The sequence below is a fragment of the Schistocerca nitens genome, chromosome 1 (genome assembly GCF_023898315.1).
Source record: "Schistocerca nitens isolate TAMUIC-IGC-003100 chromosome 1, iqSchNite1.1, whole genome shotgun sequence".
NCBI classification, from domain to species: Eukaryota; Metazoa; Arthropoda; class Insecta; order Orthoptera; family Acrididae; genus Schistocerca; species Schistocerca nitens.
This window is the reverse complement of record NC_064614.1, coordinates 1,058,055,048-1,058,073,386: the sequence shown is the minus strand read 5'-3', so window position 1 is coordinate 1,058,073,386 and position 18,339 is coordinate 1,058,055,048. Positions and strand designations below refer to the sequence as shown.

The following is an 18,339-nucleotide window of genomic DNA, read 5'->3' as shown; positions in this document are numbered from 1 at the left end:
GGAATCCATCGGCAGAAAGGCCAGTGACGCTGTCAATGAGGAGTGTCATTCTACGAATTAACTCGAAATTGAGCTTTGCTCACGCTTCCGTATCTGGAGGTGAGGTTATTATATCTTGCACCTCTGCTATGTACCGATGATCTAACTGGCTGACGACCAGTGCCAATTTGGTGGAGTCTGTAGTCAAACCAGTGCAGAGAAAACTTGCCACTACCTGTGTGAACAATAAAGCTGGGTTGTGTGGCCAAATTGGGGGTACCCACACTGCCTAATGCCTGTGTGCCTCCCATCTCGCAATTTCCTGTTTCTTGAAAATTCGGCGAGAAAAAATTTTTATTGTTGATTTTATTTCCTCGAGCTGTACCACGTCGGGGTCACTATTATTGTAATCTGCTGCTTGACTTCCAAATTTAACACATATGCTGAGTTCTAGTACAGCGAGGACAGATATGCAACATCTTGAGACAGTGGTTTATTCAGAACAACTACGCATGTTCATATGTTGAACAATTACAACAATCCACAGAGAAGCTGTTGCACAACTAATTAACATACAAGCCCGTACAAGTTTGCTCGGGAACCAACTGAGAATTAAAACACAGAAATTAATCGTCATAGAACTTCTCACTGCGGTATGGAGAAACCGATCACACCGCTCCTGATGACCAGTGCGTGAACCCTGATGGTGACAGCTCGTCGAGCGAATCAGCTGCGTGGTCTGCTGCGTGTCGCTACACAGCCCTAGATTTCCTTGTTTATCGACTTAGATATCAAGAATAATGAATATCCGATATGAAAGTCAACTGATGCAAGAGCGAAAAACTTTTTGAAGTTTTTATCAAGCATGCCATATCTCAACTGGCTCCATAATACCAAACGTATATACTCATACAGCGAGAGAATTACACTGCTACACGACAAACAATGCTCCTGAATCTGAGGGAATGAAGGAGCAAGACACATATAGGATAAATTAACCGCCAAAAAGCAAACCTTTGGGTTGGGATGGTCTTGTTAGTGCAGTAATTAAAGACTGTGCAACGTTGTGTCAGTGTGAAAATTTTGGTTGTTAATTTGCTGAGGATTGTGTTACTGTAAACCTGTCAGTTTCGAAAATTATTGTGATTTCATAATAGTGGTTATAAATTTTGCCTTTGATGAGTGAATATAAATATTATGACGACGTGGCTATACAAAGTTTGTTAGTTTCATAAATGAGCCTAGTCTTGGAGATTTGAATCTATTTTTGACGCAAAGTAAAGTTTCACGTTTACCCAATGCACCAAGTGTTGCTCAGGGTAACCCTCGTCATTACAAAATGGTTTTTTTCAGTTTTTAGGCCTTTCTCCTGTGTATGAGTTTTATAGGAGAATCAGTTGTAGCAACCAAGATTTGTTTCTCTATTTCGTTTTTATCAACGCCTCTGTATTCTCTTCTGCTAAATACTGCACTTTTGTCTATATTCTTACTCATTATTTCCGATGACTCATTGTTGTAAACTGTACCGACGTGAGGTCCAGTCGGAAGTGCGGAAATCGGAACTGGCGCCAGCAGAAAAAGACTGTAGTGAGGGCTCTGCATGTGCATGGGTGCCACATAGTTCTTTGGTACGTTCCATTTGGCGCGAAACGTGAGACGTGTTTCGGATGCCTTGCAGTTCTTATTGTTCTTTGCATTTGGCGCGAAACGTTGGACTGGTTTGGTCATGGTTGGGTAGTGTCAGACTGAAAAACTGTTTAAAATGTCGAAAGCAGGAGTTTTAAGAAGAAGGAAGGTTGGTAAACGACGACAATATGTGTTAATGTTCGATGTCTGTGCCTGTATTTGTTGTGTTTACATATGTGCGCTAATGTTACAATGTTACGTAACTACTGAAAGACAGCTACGGCAGATGTCATTTTACGGTTTTTGAATAAAGCTCCTGTTGTGTGTTACCAGATTGCTGCAGATTACCCGTTTAATATAGGATGAGTGATTTAAGTTCATACGAACTATTGAAATGAACTGTTTGTGAGTGGAATGTGCTATTTTTCACTTATTGATGTCGACTGAAACAGCTCAACAATGGTGAAGTTGTCGTGAAAAAGTTTTTCCAGAACCTGAAAGAGAAGGAAATATGGATATTAAGTCTATTCACAACATGAGAATTGTATGATCATCTGCAATACGACAATCGCATGCTCGCTTTCACATTATCAAAATATTAAGATTTCGCCATCACACCTCAGTAGTGTACACCATGGAATGAGTGATTTATGCATTTTAACAGTCTGGCAGCCTCCCTCGTTGAACAAGATCGTCTCTACTGTTTAGCACCTAGGTACTCATTTAAACTATACATGTCTGCAGAGACACAATAACCATGTAATTTGTTTCTCAAAACAAATTTATTTTTCAATGCTTTTTATTCTGTGTGGCAATTTATGTAAAATGCACCCGGCAATGATACGATCACTCTCGGATACCTTGAGCCATTTCCTAAGTTGTTTATCATTCGTATTTCTCGTAGTGCCTATTCTAATTGTGTATGTATCTGTTCAACTGGGTGGTACTATTCGTTTCATGTATATGTAGTGCAGGGACTGTCATTAAGTTCCCTGAATTTTTCTGCCGGATTGTCTTGAGGGTCAGATTTGCAATTCACGTAACAGCCTTCTTTCAAGTCACTTAACCTATAGATATGCGTATGTGCATCATTTCCTCAGACTAAAATGCAGGATTATAAGTGGGGGTAGACCAGACCATGGTGCATTGTTAATAACATGTCTGTGTTTACTGTTTGGCATCTTCCTCATTAATAATATGTTTGTGCTTGCCTTTGAGCATACTTCGCTGATAGGTCCTCGTCTTCAAATGCTTGTTAACGATGACAACCATGAATTTGTAATTCCTTTCTTTTTTGACAATTCCATTACTTGATTGAACGGGAATGTCAGTCTCTGCAGTTTTATTCGCTTGGTAGTTTCATGTGTGTTGACTTATTTGCACTTACAAATATGATTTCACTGAAGTTTAAATTATTTGTGCTACATTAATCAACTGTGCAGTATTGCAATCATTGACTTAAAACTTACTTTCTATGTTACAAGTATGCAAGAATTCTGTGAGACTGTAGTATGGATTATCTATTAACCATTTGTGCAGTTTACTTTTAGATTAGATTACTTTCATTCCAGTTGACCCATAGTGAGGAGGTCCTCCAGGATGTAGAACATGCCAGAAAAACAATAATACATTGCAAACATTTACAACTAAAACAAATGAGCTAACGTACCTTCCCCGGGTCCTGAGTGGAATGATCGTCACATTTTTTAATGAGCACTATTTGAAAGGATCACACACGCGGTTGTTAAGCTTTTTATGGCTGCTGGCAAGTTTTTGAAAATGTGTGTTCCTGAATATGCACACCTTTTTGTACATAAGTAAATGACTGTAAATCCTTGTGGAGATTATTCTTATTTCTAGTATTGATTCCATGAACTTAGCTGTTCATTTGAAATAATTATATATTTTTAATGACCAATTTAATTAAGGAATAAATAGGCTATATTGGAAGCAGTAGTTAGTATCCCTAGTTCCCTAAACAGGCCTCTTTAAGATGTTCTTAAGTTCACACCACATATAACTCTTACTGCACGTTTTTGTGCTCGGAAAACTTTAGCTTGGCTTGATGAATTACCCCAAAAAATAATGTAGTGAAAGTAACCATAGTATGCCAGCTTTTTCATTTTTATATCCACTATGTCTGATAGGATTCGCATTGCAAATGGAGATTTGTTTAGATGCTTCAGCAGTTCTGTGGTTTGCTTCTCCCAGTTTAATTTATTATTAAGCTGTAATCCCAAGAATTTAACACTGTCCACTTCTTCTATCTGCTTGTCATCATATGATAGGCATATAAAATTATTGAAAGGTGCATTGAGTGCAGTATGTGGTAATTTGTTAAATAATTTCAAACAGTTCTTTGTTAGTGTTGCCTGTTTTTGTCAGCCTATGTCTAGGAATGTCAATACTCTGTTCCTGGTGTCATGAAATTGTGTGTTCTCTCTGGTGTTAATTCTGTTCTGTTCTTTTTATAATATATCAGCAATGCATAAATGTAAAGATTTATCACTGTCTTTATTTTCATTTTGACGAATAAGGGACGGTAGTGTTCCCTTGGACCAACCTTGCACATTATTTGTAGCCCCTTTTTTCTCCATCATTAGTACATCAATGACATGACATGAGTGGCCCCATAGTAACGGCCCATAAGATATGAGGCTGAAAAAGTAAGCTGTTCTGGGATACTTGTTACTCACTAGATCTGTTTCCAGATGTGATAGGACACCCGTGATCACTTTTTGCAGACCTAGTTGATATGGGGTTGCCAGATAAGTTTGGAATCAGTGTGTATTCCAAGCAGTTTTACAGATTTTTGGTTCTTCCTCTTGCCAGATGGGGATGCGGAATTTTCTCTGGATTACATAGAAGTTTGTTAGCTGAGAACCAGTTTAGTGTTGAGTGTGTTCTGTGATTTATGGTGTAACTTTGATAAATCCTGATCTGTGCTGATTAAGGTTGTATCATCCACATAGATAACTGACTCAGACCTTACATAAGGCAGATCTTTAATTGCAACAGTGAAGATGAAAGGACCAAGGACAGAAACCTGAGGTACACCAGATGTGTGACTATTCATAGAAGAGTCTCTATTTTGAATTGATACAAATTGTCTCCTGTTATGTAGAGAACAGTTGATTATTTCTAACTCTGTATTATTTACAGTGTAATACTTCAGTTTGGCTTGTAGGATGTCAAAGGAGATACAATCAAATGCCCTACTCAGATCACAAAGTTCAAGTGAAACTGTTTATTTTCAAATGCAGTTAATGTCTAACTATTTAAAGGACTGCAGAGGTGATATTTTTCCCTTTTCAAAAACCGTGCTGTCTACTACAGAGAAGGTCATACTTTTCAAAATAGTTTCTTAGTTTGTGGAAAATTGCTTCAAATATTTTGGAAAAGATTGATACAATAGACACTGGTCTACAGATTTCAGGGTAGTGTTTTTCCCCCCTTTTTGTATGTAGGTATAACTTCAGAAATTTTGAGCTGATCAGGGAAAACTCCAACTTCTAGGCATTTATTCATAATAAGACAGTGGATTGCAAAAGAGGTGTATTGTCCTTTGTATTGTGTAGTTAGATAGCCAGTAGTAGTCCATGCTTTTTGAGTTTGAAAATTTTCTAACTATATTTATTATATCTGTGGGTGTGACAGGGTCACAGTGAAATTCATGCCCTTTAAGTAGCGGCTCAGCAAGTATATCAATTGCTATGTCTGGCTGTTTAATTTTTTATTTTAATTCATTTACTGTAGTTGTAAAATATTTATTGAGCTTTTTGGGCTCAAGTGGAACATCTTGTGTTTGGGCAGAAGTATGTTTCTGTTTTGTAGTATCCCAAGCAGCCTTGCATTTGTTTGGGGCCCCTTCTATGTACTTTCCATAGGCAGCTTGTTTGACAAGTTTGAGGTTGGCTTTGTAATGTTTTTTACATTTCAGGTAGTCTTATAACAAGTATCATTTTGTTCTCTCCCACATTTGCCATTGTTTTTGTGTGTTTTATACAGTGAAATCATCTTTTCCCAGATACTAGCAAGGTCATCAGTGTATCATTTAAGCTTTTTACCTTTTTTATTTGGTTTAATACTGTTTCTTTTCATTGGTGAGCAAGAGTACCATAAGTCAGTGTATGTGTTAAGGAAATTATTATAGAGTTTCAACAGTTGATTGATCTGTGTCATATTCATAAACAGTCCCAGTTTACCTTTCTGAGGGAGTCTGTGAATAACTTGACATACTCCTCTTTCTGACCTCTAATCCATGTCATGCTTGGCTTATTATTTGCAACCTTATAATCTGACTGTGTATACTGGTATGTTGAGAGTAGAGGATCATTATCTGCAAAACATTCATCTGCAATGCTTACACTATATAGGTCTCTTGAAAAATTTATTATAATATTGTCCAAACGCATTTCCATGTGTCGGGCTATTGTTAGTATAATATAGATTTATTGATTTGAGTAGGTTTAAGAATGTTTTTGTGCCGAGTTCTTATGTCTGGCAAGTCGACGTTGAAATCACCACTTATTGCTACATTTGTCATCATCTGTTCAAATTTCTCGAAAAATAAATTAGCATTACTGTTTAGAGATACATACGAGCTAACAATTAAAATATTTTGGTCTATCAGTCTTGTACAAGTAGATTTGCCATTTAATTCTGAGGAGTGTGAACTTAACATCAATTTTAGAGAATTGTGTACATTGTCTGATAAATATTGCGGCGCCTCCATTTTTTCCTCTCGTTTCTATACGTTATAGCTGCCAGAATGTACTCTTTAGGTATGAACAAATCTACTTGATATTCTATAAGCCAATGTTCTGAGACGCACAGTACATCACATTTTTTATTTTACAAAAATGTTCCAACTCTAACAGCCGGCCGAAGTGGCCGTGCGGTTAAAGGCGCTGCAGTCTGGAACCGCAAGATCGCTACGGTCGCAGGTTCGAATCCTGCCTCGGGCATGGATGTTTGTGATGTCCTTTCGTTAGTTAGGTTTAACTAGTTCTAAGTTCTAGGGGACTTACGACCTCAGCAGTTGAGTCCCATAGTGCTCAGAGCCATTTTTTTCCAACTCTTAACAGCTTGTTTCTAATGTTGCAAATGTTGACTTGCAGGATGGTAAGCCAATGTTTTTCATTGAAAATATTGAAGATCAGTTTGAGGACGTTGTGGCAATAGTTAAGATGAGAAACCGATATTTACCGATAAAATCATCACACACAAACCACAGGCACTTCGGGCCAGTCTCAAGTTAGATGATATACCAATCACAATTTCTCCTCATAATAAGCTCAATAGATCCCAAGGTTTCATCTTCCTTTGGGACCTAACACTTCAATCGTGAAGAGCTGCGTATTAATCTGGCACAGTGTAGTGTCCCATCTTATTTGTCCCATCCAGAAGGGACCAAAGATAAGAGTGTAGACACTTATATCCTAGCCTTCGATGGCAAAATTTTGCCTGAGAAGGTTAAGGTCATGGTTTTTGTATGCTGTGAGGCCTTACTCTCCTCCTCGGATGAATTGTTTTATGTGCCGAAGGTTTGGACACATGTCCTGCCTCTGTTCTAATGAGGCTGGCTATCTGTAGGTAATGTGGACGGGCGTCCCACGAGAGCAGCCCTTGTGACCAACCTTCTCACTGTGTCAAGTGTCTGGACCCTTACAGTCCTCATTCGCTGCAGGGCTCAGTGTTCAAGAGGGAAAAAAAAAATTCAAGAGTATAAAACACTTGACTGCATGTCTTATGAAGATGCACGTTTCAAGTTGCCACAGTCCTCATCTCAGTGTCTTGCATGACATCTCAAGGCCCTGTTCATATTCCAGGGCCTGCCCTCCAGTAGAGCGAGGGAACATCAGACCCTTCATCCCCTACACATATAGCATGAGCCGTTCCCACACAATTGGTGTGGCCAGAGATGCCTAGTAATCCTCTGGCATCAGGGATGAGGGCACCCATCAGTGTGCCTCCTCTCAAGACAAGGACCAGCAGCTGTGTGCTGAAGAAAAGTACAGTTCTCTTCACTCCCGGAAGATAAAATGGGGCAATCTTTACAAAAATCGAAGTCTTAGAAGGATAAGCAGAAAGGTACATTTTTTTTTTTTTCTTAGGCTTCAGACATTCTGCTTCCTAGCCCCATAACAGTCAAGCCTATGCACATGGATGATGGATCGCACAGTCATGTGGACTACGACCTGGTAGCGGTAGTGAAGTAACCACACCCATAATTTTAATTTGCCACTTTCTTAGGCCTGTCACCAATGCTCCTCCAGTGTAACTGTAATGGTTACCATTGCCATTTGACCAAACTCCATCATGTAATGACAACTTATTTTGCAATTGGCATAATGCTTCATGAAACACGGTTTATGGCAGCACCCCTCCCTGTTCTGAAAAACTACCACCCCTACTGTACCTATCGCGTTAATGTCGAGAGGGCATCCTGTGGGGTCTGTACCTTCATACGCTCCAATATTTTTAGTGAGCAGGTGCCCCTTACCACTGCACTGGAAGCTGTGGTCATTAGTGTCCACCTATCACTGGAAGAGCTAGTGGCACGGCCCTTTCCCTCTTATTGGAGGACTTAATGCCTATAATACTCTGTGGAGCGGCGACACTGTCTCACAGAAGCAGAGTACCAGAACACCTCTTTTCAGATTAAATGTCTGCCTACTCAACACCGGAGCTGCAGACCATTTCACTGTGGCCCATAGAAAATTTTCAGTTATTGATCTCGCAGTTTGCAGCCCAAGTATCTTACCCCTGATTCAGTGGCATGCCGTTGGCTACCTTCGTGACCGCGACTATTTGCCTGTTGTTCTCTCACTCTCCACTCACGGACGTGTAGAACATGCTCAATGTTGGTTGTTTTGGAAAGTGTAGTGGCAGGCTTTCTCCTCTGCAGCCCTGTTTGCAGCTAGTCATGTGATTGATATCGACAAAGTGGTACAGGATACTGTTGATACAATTGCTCATGCTGGAGCGGAAACACCTTATTTAGTGCTGCCTGCTATCTTTTCATGTGCAAGGCTTTGTATCATACAATGTCTCTTTTAGTGAATGGGAGCTTTTCAGCACTTTGAAAGAGTGACACAAGGCCCCTGGACCGGACAAAATCCACAACCAAATGCTCAAACATGTTTGTACCGAGAGCTTGAATCATATCCCCTGACTTTTTAAGCCCATTTGGCGGGAGAGAATATTTCTCTTTTAATGGTTGGAGGGTATTATTCCTGTTCTGAAACCCAGATATTTTAACCACCGGCCTATCTCTGTAACAAATGGGCTGTGTAAGCTATTCGAACGAATAGTCAACCACCATCTTTGGAGGGCATATATCACGATTCCAAAGTGGCTTTCGGGCTTTCTCATGCTTTCTCGTGCACCACATATACCTGGTTCATTTGGAATCCTCAGTACTTTCGTGCATCACCAATATGTGGCTGATTGCTGTCAGGGTTGCCACAAGTTCTGGAAATCAGGGAATTTCAAATGTATCAGGGAAATTTGAAAAAAAAAAAGTTTGAAAAATTTCGTTTTTGTCTCGGTAGATGAAATGTTCTGTTCACTGAGATGTCGTGCTTTGTCGTTGGCTTGGTGCAGCTGAGTATGTGTGCCTCTTCCCTGCTACCTCATTCTTACTGCTTCTCCCTTTTCTACCACTTCCCTCAGATTGCAGTCAGTGCCGCCACTATTTCTTGTCGCTAGCCTAGCAGCTGCTGACGAGAGGCGTGAGGAGTGGTTAGTTTGGATCTGATTCTCAGACTGTTGATGCAGCAGCCGGAGATGGTGGTCATGTGCGCATGAGTTGTCTGAGCGCTTGTGTGAATGTGTGTGATCTTGTTTTCTGACAAAGGCTGTGACCAAAAATTTAGTTGTGAGAGTGTGATTGTCTTTTCTGCGTGCTTGTCTGTGGCTCAGCGATCATCTTTATGGTGAGCAGCTACCTATCCTTATTAGTATTGATTTTCAGGGTATTCGCGCAAGTCTTATTTCATTGACATTGTGTCTGTGATACACGAACATGGTTTATCCTTGGAGCCAGGATTGCGGTGCTCCTTGGCAAGCCAGAGGACACGGGCATTGTATTTCAGGAATTGCGACTGGAACACCACAAGCACATTGTACAGTGCAGCATTTGATTTATTCTGATACATTTTGGCACTTTGAAAGTAGTTTATATATTAGAAAGTGTGGACAATAAGAAGAAGAAAATTGTTGCAGTGGCTGACATGTTGTACACTATGTACTCACGTATGTCTTGAAGAAAAACCCACACAGTACCTGTAAAGTAATACACATAATACTATGGGTAATAACCCACAAAAGCGAACATCATCGAACCAACATTTTATTGGCGGTCGGTACCTATGATGGTTTACACAACCATTCCCTGCCCTATACAGTTCTTTCCAGGGGCCTACTTTTTTCCTAACATTATTTCTGAAATCAGTGAAGATTCTTTAAATCTGTCTTGCAACCCCAACAAAATACATATTTTTTGTCACCAAATATGTTTTGTTTCATTGAAATAAAGTATCAGTGGTCTTGATGAAACATACACACATCTAAAAACAGTTTTGCATCACCTCAGTTCCGGGAGTTCCATAACCTGTACAGAAAATTAGAATAGAGATCAACATAAACATCATTTCTGCTCTTTTTATTGCTAATGAAAACCACACATTGCATATTGTACCACTATACAGAGAGACTTTCCAGAGGTCGTTGTCCAGATTACTATACCCACTGGTACCTCTAATACCCAGTGGCATGTCCTCGATGGTCCACTGTAGGGTTTGACCTCCATATTTCAAAATTTTTCCGGAGAGTGAGCCAATTGGGGAAGGGCGCCTTGCATGGTGCATCGTGTCCATCGTGCATTGAGATCTTTAGCCCACTTTCTCGTTGTCGCATTGCAGTGCCGCTCATTCTCCATCCCTTGGGCGAGGCTACATTCCTGGGTGCTGTTTCTGTCATTCACAATGCCATGTCACTTTCTGTGCCGACAACGACCTTGGACTTCTTTGCACCTGATATCCAGCATGGTAGCCAGTCCACTGTGGTGGGGCTGCCATGTACCCTGTTGGTTGCAGCCCCCTGACAACACAGGGATCTCTCTGCTGATGACTGCGCCGTTAACTCCCTGTGTATGCCAAGGAGTAGATGCCTATCTCCCTGGGACATTGGGACTCCCAACAATGGCCATCCTGCCAGGTGGCCCTTGCTGTGGCTGGGTGGCACCCGTGGGGAGGGCCCTTGGTTGGAATGGATGACATCAGGGCGGATGACACACAATGAAGCATGGCACATCTTCTCTTGCTGGTGGCCAACCACCAGCGGTCCCTAAGCGTTCGTGGGCGCACTTCAGTGCGCAGACGTATGACCCCAAATCGTTCCCCTCCCTGGCCACACCACGGGAGAAATGAAAGTCTAGGGCTGGTGGTGACGCTTTTTCGCCCTGGTACTTAGTACGTACGAGAGCTGTTTGGGAGACCGTGAGAGTGTAAATATGGACCTTCTTTTGCAGTCTGATGACGAGCTGCGTGCCATTGTAGAGCGGCAAGGTGTTCATTTTGTCTGGCGCGTTCATCAGGGCCAGAGAATAATCAGGTTACCACCGGTGCCTTCATGTTGGCCTTTGAGGGTGATACATTGCCCGAGAAGATCAAGGTGATTGTCTACCGCTGTGGCATCAAGCCCTATATCCCTCCCGTGATGCGGTGCTTTCAGTGCTGGAAGTTCAGCCATATGTCTTCCCGCTGTACTTCCAGCCTCACATGTCAAGATTGCGGATGCCCATCACATGCCAATACTCCATGTGCCCCGCCTCCCAGCTGTGTCAACTGCGGAGAGCATCATTCACCTTGCTCGCCAGACTGCAGGATTTTACAGAAAGAGAGGAAAATCATGGATATAAGACCTTGGACCAACTGACCTACACTGAGGCTAAGCGGAAGTTTGAACACCTCCATGCTGTTTGTATGACCACCTCTTATGCCGCTGCTACAACTGTTCTAGCCCCATCAGCTCCACCCACCCCAGTCACCTCTCAGAGCCGGAAGACTACAGCTGCCCCCTTGATGGCGGGGGGCAATTCCTTCCCTGTTGCTCCTGCACCACCTACTTTGGGAGCAACTCCTCTCCAACCATCGGGGACTTCTTCCCCACTTCTAAGCTGGAGAGGCATCCAACTTCTTCGGCAGCCTATCACTTGCAAGGGCTCCCTTGGGTCTCTCCCTTCCCAGGTTTCTGCTAGGGGGAAAGATGACTTTCACCAGTAGCTGGTTGTAGGGTTTCACTCGCATCCTCGGTCCTGGAGACTAAATCAGTCAAGCCCTCCCAGCCAGAGAAACCCCAGGAGCAGCTAGAGAAATCCAAAAAGAAGACCCCCCCAAGACCAAGGGAATGGCGGTGGCACCCACACCACTGCTACCTACAAGCTTTGCTTCTGAGGATGAGGTGGAGGTTCTGGTGTCAGCTGAGGACCTACATCTCCCTGGACCCTCAGACACCATGGATACAGACTGCTCAGGAAATAAATCGGTGGCAGCAGGTGACCCTGAGTTCTAAACTGTCTCATTGAATCTTCCATGCCTTCCCAGCCTCATGATCATGTCATCCTCCAGTGGAATTGTGGCTGTCTTTTCCTCCACCTGGCTGAGCTACGGCAAATGTTAAGTTTTACAGGTGCTTCCTGCATTGCCCTCCAGGAAACCTGGTTGTTCCCGGCAATGTGTAACCCTGCCCTCCGTGGCTATAGGCGATATTGCAGGAACCATAGCTACTATAATAGTGTCAGGTGGAGTTTGTGTCTTACTGGCCGAGCAGATGTCGAAAATTTACTGTCACAACTTGACCTCTGCCTCTTAAACACAGGTGTCCCATGCATTTCAGTGTGGCACATGGCACATACTCAGCCATTGATCTCTGGGTTTGCAGTCCTGATCTTCACCCATCTATCCACTGGAGAACACATGATGACCTGTGTGGTATAGTGACCACTTCCCCCATCTTCCTGTCACTGCTCTGGCATCAGGCCAACGGACGCCTGCCCAGACGGGCTTTAAACATGGCGGACTGGGAAACTTTCACCTCTGCTCTCACCGTTGAATCTCCCCCACATGGTAACATTGATGTGATGGTTGAGTAGGTGAATACAACTATTGTTTCTGTGTCAGAAAATGCAATCCCTTGCTCTTTAGGGTGCCCGCAGTGAAAGATTGGCCCGGTGGTCACCGGAAGTTGCTGAAGCAATTATGGAGCATCGGCTAGCTCTACAGCGGCATAAGCAGCACCCTTTCCTGGAGCACCTCATAGTCTTTAAACGGCTCCATGCCTGTGTTCGCCGTCTTATAAAACGATGGAAGCAGGAATGTTGGGAGAGATAAGTCTCGACCATTGTTTGCCATATGTCACCTTCCCACGTATGGGTAAAGATCTAACGTGTTTTCAGGTACATGACCCCAACAGGTGTTCCCGGTGTTAACATAAGTGGTGCGTTATCCACCAAAGAAAATGCGATTGCCGAGCACTGTGCTCGAGCCTCTGCGTCGGAGAATTACCCCCCGGCCTTTCTCACCCTCAAACGGCAGCTGGAACGGAAAGTCCTTTCGTTCACTACACGCAACAGTGAATCCTATAATGCCCCATTTACAGAGTGGGAGCTTCACAGTGCCCTTTCACATTGTCCCGACACTGCTCCTGGGCAGATCAGATGCACAGTCAGATGATTAATCATCTCTCATTTGACTACAAGCGATATCTCCTTGTCATCTTCACCCGGATCTGGTGCAATGGCATCTTTCCATCGCAATGGCGGGCAAGAACCATCATTTCAGTCCTCAAACCCGGTAAAAACCTGCTTGATGTGGATAGCAATTGGCCCATCAGCCTCACCAATGTTCTTTGTAAGCTGCTGAAATGCATGGTGTGTCAGCAGCTGGGTCGGGTCCTGGAGTCATGTGGCCTGCTGGCTCCATGTCAGGGCGGTTCCCGCCAGGGTCGCTCTGCCAGTGATAATCTTGTGTCCATCGAGTCTGCCATCCGAACAGCCTCGGCAACACCTGATTGCTGTCTTTTTTGAATTATGTGAAACATATGACATGACTTCGCGACATCATATCCTTGCCACATTGTACGAGTGGGGTCTCCGGTGACCACTCCCAGTTTTTATCCAAAAGTTCCTGTCGCTCCGTACTTTCCATGTCCAAGTTGGTGACTCCCATAGTTCCATTCATATCCAGGAGAATGGAGTCCCACAGGGCTCTGTATTGAGCCTCTCTATTTTTAGTGGCCATTAATGGTGTAGCAGCAGCTGTCGGGCCCTCTGTATCACCTTCTCTGTATGCAGATGACTTCTGCATTTCGTACTGCTGCTCCAGTATTGTTGTTGCTGAGTGGCGCCTCCAGGGAGCCATCCACAAGGTGCAGTCATGGGCTCTAATCCACGGCTTCCAGTTTTCAGCTGCAAAATCATGTGTCGTGCACTTCTGTCAGCGTCATACTGTTCATCTGGAATCAGAACTTTATCTTACTGACAATCCACTCGCTGTAGTGGATGCATATCAATTCGTAGGACTGGTTTTCGATGCCTGACTGACTTGGCTACTTCGTCTTCATCAGTTTAAGCGGAAATGCTGGCAGCACCTCAATGCCCTCCGCTGCCTGAGCCATATCAGCTGGGGTGCAGATCGCTCTATGCTGCTGCAGCTCTACATAACCCTTGTTCAATACTGCCTTGACTGTGGGAGTGCTGTTTATGGTTCGGTGGCACCCTCGGCGTTGCGTTTACTCGACCCAGTGCACCACTCTGGTATTCGCCTAGCGACACATCCTTTTAAAATGAGTCTGGTGACCAGTGTCTTGGTGGAGGCTGGAGTCCCTCCATTGAAGGTTAGGTGTGCACAACTGCTCGTCAGTTACGTTGCATATGTTCATAGTTCTCCTGCGCATCTAAATTACTGCCTCCTATTCCCACTCCCACATTGGCGGCCCAGGTCAGGGCTAATGATTACAGTTCGCGTACAATCCCTTCTGTATGGATTGGAGTCCTTCACTTTACCACCTATACTTGAAGTCCATTCATGTACACCTCCATGGTGTACACCTAGGCTGCGGCTTTGCCTGGACCTTTCACATGGCCCTAAGGATTCGGGTAACCGTGCGACTCTCCGCTGTCACTTCTTGATTCTCAACATGTACCGGGGCCATGAAGGGGTTTACATTGATGGCTCGATGGCCAATGGTCACGTTGGCTTTGTCTATGTTCATGGAGGACATATAGAACAGCAGACCTTGCCCGAAGTCTGCAGTATTTTCACTGCAGAGGTTGTGGCGTAATTTCGTGCTCTTGAGCACATTCCCTGATGCCCAAGTGAGTCATTTCTCCTGTGTACTGACTCCTTGAGCTGCCTAAAAGCTATTGACCAGTGTTACCCCGTCATCCTTTGGTAGCGACCATCCAGGAGTCCATCTATGCCCTGGAACGGTCCAGTCGTTCAGTGGTGTTCGTCTGGAGTCCAGGTCACGTTGGAATCCTAGGCAACGAACTTGCCAACAGGCTCGTCAAACAGGCTACGCAGAAACTGCTTCTGGAGATGGGCATCTCTGAACCTGACCTGCATTCTGACTTACACTGCAGGGTTTTTTGGCTTTGGGAGACGGAATGGCGTAACAGTATGCACAACAAACTGCGTGTCATTAAGGAGACTGCGAATGTATGGAAGTCTTCCATGATCAGAAATAGTCCAGGAGTTATTAGTGGGTGTCCTTAGTGTGTGCGCATTGAAGGAGGACACTATGTTTTATTTAGCAAATTACCAGAAACAATATGTTAATGAAGAAAATATGCACAATAGAGAATTACAGAATGAGGCAGAGCAGCAGAATACTGACTTCATATTCCAGAGGACAGAGCTGCTCTGTCTGGCCATCCTGATTTGGGTTTTCCTGGATCTCTAACGCAAATGCCAGGATTGTTCTTAAACCTAAGCCATGGCTGATTGGTTGGATTAAAAAAGGGGGAAGGTACCAAACTATGAGGTCATCGGTCCCTTGTTCTGAATAAAACAATGCTACAAGGTGTGAGAATAAAACAAATGAAACTGACTACACAAAACGGAATTAAAGGAAAAATAACAAGAACGATGAAAGGCAACAAATGCGTAAATGGACAAAACGGGACAAGAAAACCACAGAAATGCAGGAAATGGGATGAAGAGAGTGAAATGACAAAGCAGATGACCATAGCTAGCTAACCATGAGAATAGAAAGGAGAAGCACATTAAAGCCTCCACCCTAAAAGCACTAGGGTGGAGGGCACAGAGGGACAAAGGACATAAATCAAATGATAAAACCCACCCTCACAAATAAAACATAAAATTAAATGAACCAATGAGGCATTGTCAGATAAAATTAGCAGCATTGAGTCCGGTAATCCAAGATTCCGTTGTTGGGCAGTCAAAATGGGACAGTGTACCAGAAGATGGGCCACTATCAACTAGTCAGCGCACCGACACTGAGGCAGGTTTTCACGGCGCAGGAGGTAACTGTGGGTCGCCCAAGCATGGCCAATGGGAGCTGACAGAGGACAACTCAATCCCTGCGAGAGGCCCGCATGGAAGACTTCCACACGTTTGCAGTATCTTCACACCGTGTTAGCTGACAGTCAGTGTTCAGCTCTAAAAACTTTGTGTTTGCTACACAGTCTATGGATTTATCATCCATGCTTAGTAACAGTAGTATCTTCCTCTCTTTATGTTTAAATTCATACTAGTCATTTTATGTTCAGTGTTAATTTACTACATACTGCCCAATTGTAGACATCTATGAAGTTTCATTTGCTTCCTCAATAGGAGTACTGATATTTTATCAGCGACTAAGATGTTTCCGTAATCGACAAAGAAAACTTTTTCTCTGTGTCTTAAATTCTCTGGAAAGGCACTGTGGAATGGTGCTGCTGCTTGCAGTGTGGTTTCAGTCCCCTGAGACTGCTGTGTGTGTGTTTGGGGGGGGGGGGGGGGGCGAGGAGCGGGCGGGCTCTCTGGAAAGTCATTGATATATATTAGGTTGGTGCATAAGTTCATAGCATATTTGTTTTGCGTGAAGGTATTCTGGTTGCTGTGGGTTTATTTACCAATTGTCATTTTTTTACTTGTGGTTCACTGTTGCTATTTGAATTTACATATTGTCATTTAGAGATAATGAGTAGAGATGTGGACGCAAGAAAATGGAGTGCCAAGTGGGGAAATTGGAACATTTCAGAGATATTCTTCCATTAAGTTCAGTCGAGGGGTGACGGCAGTTAAGGCAGCCAGAAACAATGCGCCATGTATAGGGGTAATATTATTGGATAGAACATGGCAAGAAAGTTGTTTTCTTGTTTTAAGGAGGATCGTTTTGTCATTAGTGACTCACCATGTTCAGGAAGAGCTTTTGGGTTTGATGATGATCGTTTAAATGCATTAATCCACAATGATTCAGGTCAGTGTACTTGAGAACTGGCAATTGTGATAAACTGCGATCATTCCACCATTGTGTGACAGTTTCATTCAATGGGGAAGCTTCAAAAAATGGGTGTGAGGGTACTGCATGTTCTAAGCCAGTCACAAAAAGCAGTTGGTGGCTATGTATTCATCTCTGCTTGCTCATCGTCAATTGGCTCGTGAACAACACTGTCAATTCCTATCTTGTATCATTACTGATGACGAGAAATGGATCCTTCATGCTAACATAAGGGGAAAGGGGGGGGGGGGGAATGATTGATTGATGAGCCCAAAGAAGGCAACAACTCGCCATACAAAGACCTGTGTACATCCATAAGATATTGTTATCCATCTGGCAGGACAGCAACAGTTTGGTCTACTATGAATTGCTTCCTTGAGGTGTAACAGTCACTGCTGACATTTATTGTCAACAACAGAGGCTTCTCGCAGATGCAGTCAGAGGACGACGATCAGGAGGGCTGTGTGAAGTGATGCTATTCCACGGTAATGCCTGTCTGCATTCTATTAGACTGACAAAAAATACTACAGAGGATTTAGGTTGGGAAGTCATTCCGCACCCACCTTATTCAGCTGATATTGCTCATTCTGATTTTCACCTTTTCTGCTCTCTACCAAACAACTTTCAAGGAATGTCCTTTCCAGATGCAAATGCACTCTGAAAATGGCTTGACGAGTTCTTTACCCCAAAACTTCGTGATTTCTACTACCCGTGTTGGCAGATTGTTGAAAACAGTGAAGGAAAATGTGTTATAGATGACTAAAATCTCTGTTTAGTTCGATTGAATACTATGTGCTGAGGAACAACTTTGTTCATATATTTCTTGTGTGACAATTCTTTCACTAAAAATTTGTCATCAGCAGATGTGTGTACGATCTCCACCTTTTGTACCCAGTTTTTCAAGTAATACTGAAACCAATCATTCGCTGTTCCTCTTACACCTACTGCTTCGAACTTGCTCAGTAGTATTTGTTGGTCAACAGTGTCAGAAGTCTTGGACAAGTCTAATAAAATAGGTGTAGCCACTCAACATATCAAGACCTTAGAGTGTCACTTTGGTGAACTCGGCAATGGCTGATATTGTACTTCTTCCACTTCTGAAACCAAACTGTGCTTCATTGAAGAGGTTGTATTTATTCATGTAACTTATCACTCCCTTTCATGATTGCTTCAATTATGTTTCAGAATAAAGAGAGTAGTGAAACTGGTATGTAGTTTTTAATG

At 43.1% G+C, this 18,339-nt stretch overlaps 1 protein-coding gene across 14 annotated transcripts in view; it reads left to right on the top strand.

The window, feature by feature from the left end:
- Positions 1–18,339, top strand: part of LOC126197486 (WD repeat-containing protein 76-like) — a 400,466-nt gene that overhangs the window by 233,240 nt on the left and 148,887 nt on the right. Inside the window, exon 1 of one of the 14 annotated variants that reach the window (XM_049934648.1) lies at positions 1,619–1,774. The exons of the other annotated variants lie outside the window; for them this stretch is intronic. Coding sequence (XP_049790605.1) covers positions 1,742–1,774 — 33 coding nt within the window. The 5' untranslated portion in view covers positions 1,619–1,741. Of the gene's footprint in view, positions 1–1,618; positions 1,775–18,339 lie in introns of those variants that run through there. 14 annotated transcript variants of the gene reach the window in all.